The sequence below is a fragment of the Vombatus ursinus genome, unplaced genomic scaffold, assembly GCF_900497805.2.
Source record: "Vombatus ursinus unplaced genomic scaffold, bare-nosed wombat genome assembly UNPS02014832.1, whole genome shotgun sequence".
Lineage (NCBI taxonomy): Eukaryota > Metazoa > Chordata > Mammalia > Diprotodontia > Vombatidae > Vombatus > Vombatus ursinus.
This window is the reverse complement of record NW_020954610.1, coordinates 59,216,728-59,224,633: the sequence shown is the minus strand read 5'-3', so window position 1 is coordinate 59,224,633 and position 7,906 is coordinate 59,216,728. Positions and strand designations below refer to the sequence as shown.

Genomic DNA, 7,906 nt, shown 5'->3' with positions numbered 1-7,906 from the left:
TGTGTGTGTGTGTGTGTGTGTGTGTGTGTGTGTGTGTGTGTGTGTGTGTGTGTATCTTATCCTGGCATTCAAGGCCTCCAATAATCTGGCTCTAACCTTCCTTTGTAGCCTTCTTTCACACTACTCCCCTTCTATATTACAGCAAACTGGGCTACGCACTATTAACTATTTCCCTTTTTCATCCTACCCCTCTCCAGTATCTGTGCCTTTGGTCACCCTGTCCCCCATGTTTGGAATAGACTAGACTACTTCCTCTTTCCCCAATCTCTACCTGTTGAGTTTCCTTTGGTCCTTGTAAGCCAAACTCAGGAAACGCCTGGCACACACGGCTGTACCTGATCTACTGTGCCGTGACCTAAAAGTGATCTCTCCATCTTCAAAGTTCTGAAAGCACTTTGTTCAAATCCTCCCTTTGCCCTTATCCCATTCTCCTTTGAATGAGATGTGATTGTGAATGGGAGGAAAGGTAGATGGCATAGTGGATAGAGAGCTGGCCTCTTAAGTCAGGAAGACTGGGTTTAGGTCCTGCTTCTGACTGAGATTGGCTGTGTGAGCCTGGGCAAGTCACTTCAACTAGCTTTTAGTTTACAAGATGCTGACTTGCACTGATAGGAGTTTCTTCATCCTAGAGTTCCCTCCATCATTAAAACCATAGCTTCAGTCCCTGTCCCCTTCCTTGTGGATGGTATTTCCCCTATTTGATTATAAACTATCTGAATGCAGAGGCTTTGACTTAGTTACTCTGTTTATCTCTCCCAGGACCTATAGAGTGCCCTGCATATAATATAGATTTAATAAACAGTTCTTCAATTGAAGAAGAAGAAAGAGTCCTGAATAAGGAAACTATGGGGAGGTGAAGATAGACCTAATGTACTTTTTCATCTGAGGATAAGTCTCAGTCTGCTCCCTCTCCATTTTTCCCCCAAAGGATTGCGTTAAGTGTGCTTCAAAAAGGAACAATATCTCAGACATAGTCTCTTTTTTCTTTAAGTCCATTTATAGAAAGAGGCCGGAGGATAACAGCAATCAACTCTTGCCTCTAGAGATAGTGCCTTTTATTTGCTAATAGGCTTTTTAACTCAAAGAACTAGTATTGTCTCCTGGGATGGTTTGGCTTTGTAGGAGGGATTTCTGCTGGGTAGACACAGTAGTTGGGGAATGTATATTAGAAAGAATTCCAAACACCTTGTCCAGAGGCCATCTAACCCGATTCCAAAGTTGGGGAAGTTTTTTTTTTTCTTCCCTCTGTCCTGTGATCTCATCATTTCTGTAAAGAAATTCCTTTTACCAAAGATTAACAACTGTTTTGCAACTCAGATGTTACCAATAGATCTAAGTGATTTATCAGCATGTTTCAGACCTCTTGACTCTGAAGCTGGCACTCTCTCCATAACCCCATGCTGCCTTCCCATTACATATCATAAAGGACATAGAAGAAATCAATCAATAAACATTTATTAAGCACCTACTCTGTGCCAGGCACTGCGCTAAGTGCTTGGCAAAAGAGGCAAAAGAGAGTCCCTGCCTTCAAGAAGCTTACAATCTAAGGGGGGAGACAACATGCAAACAAAAAAAATAAAGAAATAATTAATAGAGGGAAGGCACTAGAAATTTTCTTCCAGTCAACCAGCATTGATTAAGCATCTACTGTCTGCCAGACACTATGCTAAGTGCTGGGGGTACAAAGAAAGACAAAATCATGTTCCTTGCCTCCAAGTAGCTCACGCTCTAATGAGAGAGAAAACATGTAGACAACTATACACAAGCAAGATATATACAGTGTAAATAGAAAGTGATCTCAAAGGGAAGAAGGCACTGGAATTAAGAGGGTTTGGGTAAGGCTTCCAGTAAAAGATTGGATTTTAGTTAAAACGTAAAGGAAGCCAGGGAGGTCAGCAGGCCAGCCTTGGATTTGGAGTCAGAAGACCAGGCTTGACTTTAGGCTTTGCTGCTTACCCCCTGTGTTATCTTTTGTGAGTTGCTTCACCCTGGGCCATTTCCTCATCTGTAGAATGAGGGGGTTGGATTGGATGACCTCAGAGGTCTTTTCCAGAATTAGATATGTGATCCTTTGGTCCCCCAATAGGTCTGCTAAGGAGCGGTGATGCCCTTTCTCCCTCCCACTTGTTCAACCAGTTTAGATGTGGTCTGAGGATGGTTGAAGGAACTGGTTGTTTAGTCTGGAGAACAGAAGACTTAAAGAGGAATACTGTCATCAAGGGTGGTTATGTGAAGGCATAGATTGGTTTTGTTTGGGCCTAGAAGGCAGAACTACAAGCAATGGTTCAGAGTTGCAAAGAAGGAAATTTAGACTTGATGTAAAGAAAAACATGTTAACGATTAGAGCTATCCACAAGTGGAATACATATTAGGGCAGAAATCTATTCCAGAGTTGCCCTGGAAGTTCATCATAGGATTAGAAATTCAGAACTACAAGGGACCATAAAGAACATCACACTGTTTGCTTCCTCACTGGAAGCAGAGTTTGGATGATGTTATATGTTGTGTTATTGGGAAAGTCCTTGTTCGGGGATAGGTTGGACTAGATGCCACGGAGGTCCCTTCTAATCCTGAAATTCTGTAACTCTATGATACCAAAGCTGCTAAGTCTTCTCCACTTAGAGAACAAGAGCTGTCATAATTAAACAGTCTTAATTCAACAGACATCTGTATTGAGGCTCCCATGAGGTGCAAGACGCAGTGATAGAGGGGATATAAAGACGAATGATGGCAGTCTCTGCCCCATGGATGGAGCTCACAGTCTGGTAGCAGAGATAAGCTCAAGGATATATAATCTACTTCAAATATGCTTCGTGTTCATCTCAGTTACTAGACAGAGGCTTTTTGAGTGCAGGGAGGAAGGTTCAAAGGGCATAAGTGACACTGGGCTCAAGAACGCTGCCTTTTGGCTGTTCTAGGTTGGTCTTAAGCCAGCCCTAGGACAAGCTGTGAACTCAGCAGCCATGTTTGCCTTTAGTTCTAAGTGACCTCCCCTTTCAGTTCCAAATCCTCTTTCTGATTCCCACATATCATCTGTCCTTCCTTCTCCTATCTTGTTCTCCTGATTGTCAGCCAGAGGTGCCAGTCTTCTGTTAGGTAGGAAGGCATCCAGAGGTATTGGAATTTTCATGGGGGACTTTCAGGAGCCAGAGAAATTCAGCCAGCCAGTCAGCCAGCCAGCAAACATTTACTGAGTCCATACTAGTGCCAAGCAGTGCGCTGTGGGGAGTCACAGTCCCTATCCTCAAGGAGTAATCCCTTCTTCAGACCACAGCTGAACAATAGTTGCTAGTGTAACTTCTTCACTGTTCAATTTTAGGGCACTAGGAGACTTTATGTTTGCATTTCTATATATATTGCCTCATGGGTTAGAATGCACTGTATACCTAATTATTTGTCATTTGTTGCTCACATCTCTTTAAGGTAGATACCAAAACCTTGTAATGTGTCTTTATGGGGGGGAGGGGAGAAAAGAAGACAAGAGAAGGTTTGGTAGGGAGAGGGAAGGTACCACATAGGTTGCTGGCCTACTCTGCCCATCCTGAAGGACAATCCTGCCTCCTTTCCATGGGTAAGGGAAAGGGCCTGCAGACTTCTTTCAGATCCATCATCTACCTGTACATACAGTCAAATCTGGAGTTTTATTTTGCTTCTGCTTCTGCTCATTTATGTGTCTAGTTTGACACATGAACTAAATATATAGATCCTTTAGGAACTGGGAATAGTTTAAAATTCGTTTTCTCCACTTTTCTGCTTCAGTTAAGACATAGATATGTCCATTTGGACATTCTAAAACCAACTCCACAACAAACTTGAGCAGATGCAAGCTTTGCTTCCAAAATCAAGGTCCATGTTAAGGTGGTACAGGCAGTCTACTAATGTGCAGTAATAATTGAGAACCTGAAGGAAAAATTGGCAGGGAATAGTGGTACAGAAAAATGATCACTATCCTTTTTTAGGGGGAAGGGATTTAAATGCAAGTTGAAGCACCTCTTAGAAAGAAATACTAGAAAAGGTAGGCTTTACTTTTCTCCCTTTGCCTCCTCATAGTGAATGCTGTCCCTGGGTGAGCTGGAGAGGCAGAGGCTGAGACATAAATCAAAGACACACTGTGAAGGAATCTATTAATTTTAGAAGAAACCCAGAGCAGGGGTGGGGAACCTGTGGCCTCGAGGCCACATGTGGCCCTCTAGGTCCTCAAGTGTAGCCCATTGACTGCATCCAAACAAATCAGATTCATTCTGTGAAGTTTGGATTCAGTCAAAGGGTGGTACTTGAGGACCTAGAGGACCACATGTGGCCTCGAGGCCACAGGTTCCCCACCCCTGCCGCAGAGCAAAACCTTGAACAACACCTTAGGGTTTCACCAGTGTGAAATCCCTACATCAGGAGAGGGGTTAGACTAGATGACCCTAAGATCCCTTCCTATACAGTGATTTTAAAAGTCTGTGACATCAACCAACAGGAATACAAAATAATCCTGCTTTTTCAAAGCCACTTATCACTATCTTTTGTGTCCCCTTTTCCTCAGCAGTTGGAAGAACTAATGTGGAATGTCTGCCTAGCCTTCAAGAGCATTTCACCAACATGAAGCCCACGACTTCTCTCAAAGAAGTGATTCAAATATGCAGTCCCTTGGCACAACAAAAATGAGTTGACTTCATGGAAGGAGTAGAGATAATTTCAAATCAGTCTCAGATAAAAGCCCCTGACAAAGATTGCAAGCCTCCAATGTGACCACTTACACCATGAAAAAGCTGTTTAACCACTTCATTGACAAAGGCAGCCTTCCTTTCCCTTCCCATGGCATGGGATGCACTTTCATGCGTTTGCCCTATATCAGACAAATGAGGAAACAAGTCACAGCCTTTGACACCTGCCAGGATACGGAAGCAGCAAATTATAGGAGTCATTCTTCAGTCATCCCTTAGATTTCTCTGCTTCCTGGAAGGAGACCTGAGCCATGGCTCATCACACATTTGAATATGCTCTTTCATCTCATATCTAACCATGACCCTGACTGTACAGGAGCTGGGGAAGCGGCAGAAGACCCAGCCACCAACCCTAATAAACACTAGGTGGAGGAAGGGAATTCAACTAGTTTCCAAGTAGGATAATAGAAAATCAGAAGAGGACTTGTAGTTGTGACTGTGACCAGGAACAGGCCCAGATTGCCTTGAATAGCCCAGCTTCCCTGGGCCCTCCATAACCTCCACCCACATCTGTATGCCCCTTGACTACCTTAGGACCTGAGCTCTGACTAGGGAGCTCTTCAGCTTGATTGATACTTTCATTTGATGTCAGCGTAGAGCTGCCCAACATTCTACTACCTTGGTATTCAAAGGCTTCTTGTTTTTTAATTCTAATGTTTCTCTTTTCCCCCTTTAATATCAGCAAATGTATTAAAATATCTATTCAATAAAGTAACAGAAAATCAACTTTCAGTTCCAAGTTCAACAGCAGCTCTGGATGATCTATTTGTTAAGGAAATTAAGACAAGGTCAATGGGCTGGGAATTGTATTTTAGAGCTTTTGCAAGGTTTTTAATTGTGACAACTCTTAACAGTCTGCCTAATGGTGTGCTGGTAAATGTTTAACAACTGGCTCTCTGAAAACCCACAACATACTTCTAAGTTTAATCTGCATTCTTATTTTATCTATTACTCTCTTAAATCTAGAAAACCAACAAAATAAATCAAGCCCTGTTTGGTGGCCTTTGATGATTTCCAAGGTGTAAATGCTCACACTAAAAATTTAATAACTGATAAGAACTGGCTCCAACACAACCCTATGCATGTCCCACTGCTTTATCAGCTCTTTCCGCTATCAGTTTGACCAAGTGGCCTGATTGTTCTTATAGTTTGGTCTCAGTACTTTACGTAGTTGCTATTTTGTTATGTATCATTTGGTTTATCTTTGTAGTATTGTGTTTGTTCTTTTATCAGCCCCTATTTGACATCCAATCAATCACTAGTGTAGAATGTGAGTAATACTTACACCTATAGGTATAGGGCAACTACACCAAGGCAGTGTATCTTGCAACTGTATGTTCAGTTATTTCACTTGTCAACATTTATTTCCTATACTTATAATATAAAAACTTTGTTTTTTAAAAAAAGTATAAAGTTGCTCTTTATGAAGGAAAAATAGGAAATTTTTATTACATTCCAACAAACATAAAATTCCCAACTCTACTCATGTCCTGCCTCCTCTGAAGTACCAACACATTTTTTTGGTTTAGTTTGTTACACATCTGGGAGGTTTGGAAAGAGACTGAAGGGCTGTTCTACCACAACCCATATCCCAAGAGAGATCGGATCTCTATTCCCAGAAAATGAAGAGCAGGTGTTCTTACACTGTTAGGGTCTGGAATTAGTCCTTTGAGGGAGACAGGAGGGAATGATGGTTCTAAGGTGGTATATTAATAACATGGGTATGAGAAGAATCAGAAGGAAAGGTGTCAATTCAAAATTAAGGAATTAAGGGCCCTAGGAACTAGGAAGCTGAACTAAGAGGGAGTTGTGATTTTTTGGAGGTGGAACATGCACCCGAACACTAAACTAGAAGGTAGCAGACAGAAAGTACTGCTAAACTAAGGATGCAACATTCTTACACTTTAGGCTGTGGTACCACATGAGGACATAGTTAAAATTATCTGGCTCACAAATTTGGGACACCCTGACCCACACCTTCAAAAGCTACGTGGGCTAGTTACTACACTGGAGGGGCAATTCTAGGCCAAGCTGTGCCTAGGAAACCCATCCAGCCTAATCTAGAGTGGTTTCAAGATGTCTTGCTACAGCATTGGGTCAGAGGGGTGAGGCCTGAGGGTCAGGATTATTCATGGTAGTATGAAGTTATTCCATCCAGATATTCCATTCCGTACAAGCACTACGGACTCTCTCAAAAAGATCCTACCCTTTAGGGTCAACTGATAACTTGAAGCTCCAGGACCGGCCATGTACTGAGCTGCATTCAGGTCCCAGTCTTCTCAGTCAACATGATGTGATAGTATCCCAAACCAGGGTGCAAGCTTAAGACTTTGCATCACATGGTATGCTAAAGTGTACTAATAGCCTGGTTCATAGTGATTCCCATCTACTCTTAAGAATTTCACCCCTCTTATGCTTATAAAACCCCACTTGGGAGAGAAGGGAGAAAAAGGATTGAGCACAACGGGGAGAGAAAAATAGGGCTGGCCATAAACCAAACCAGCCTGAAAGTGGAGGGAATTTTGTTCTGGTTTCTAAATTTGTGCACCAGAGAAGCTCCTAAACCTAAACTGAAAAGGTGCTCATCACATCCAACTTACTACTTTCTAGGGTCTGATTTTTTGGATGTGGATCCGGTCCTCATTGATGCAGATCTCTCATTATAGGCAATCTAATTAGACTCACCAAACTTAGCCCAACTGGTCCTTAGACCCCGTACAGTCCTTCAGAGGCTTCCCAGTTTAGCAGGATCTGCCATAGCTTGTGTGCACTGGTATAGCCTTCGTGCAGCCAGGGTCACTACCCCACCACAATGAAGCACCAGCAGAGGAGGACTTGATTACACTTAAGGCTCATTTAAATCCCACTCTCCAAAAAATGTAGAAAACAAGCAAGGGCAAAAAAAAGAAAAAAAAAGTATTGCCTTTATTAAAGGAATGAAGAGGGGCAGGTATTATATGTGTTTTAGAGTCTCACTGTGGCCCGAGGCTAGGTTCACATGAAGGTAAGACTATCAAATGTGAAAATACACATATGGAGTTAGGTGATGGGAAAAACTGAAAGGATAACAAAGCTGGGTAATGAGTAAATGTTGCCCCAAGAGAGGAATATATTGCTGCTTCTAGGACTAATTTCTCCCTGGAAAGAAGTGAGATCTACCAAACTTCATTAGCTATCACTGGGAAACCAGCTCT

The 7,906-nt window shown here is 42.3% G+C and overlaps 1 protein-coding gene across 5 annotated transcripts in view; it reads left to right on the top strand.

Annotated features, from left to right (window-relative positions):
- Positions 1 to 6,074, top strand: part of CUNH16orf71 (chromosome unknown C16orf71 homolog) — a 35,632-nt gene extending 29,558 nt beyond the window's left edge. For 4 of the 5 annotated variants that reach the window (XM_027839366.1, XM_027839367.1, XM_027839363.1 and 1 more), the window contains one exon: positions 4,532 to 6,074. In XM_027839366.1, the coding sequence (XP_027695167.1) occupies positions 4,532 to 4,547 (16 nt within the window). In that variant the 3' untranslated portion in view covers positions 4,548 to 6,074. The remainder of the gene's footprint in view (positions 1 to 4,531) is intronic. The other variant, XM_027839365.1, reaches the window with a different exon arrangement.
- Positions 6,075 to 7,906: the final 1,832 nt, after the last annotated feature.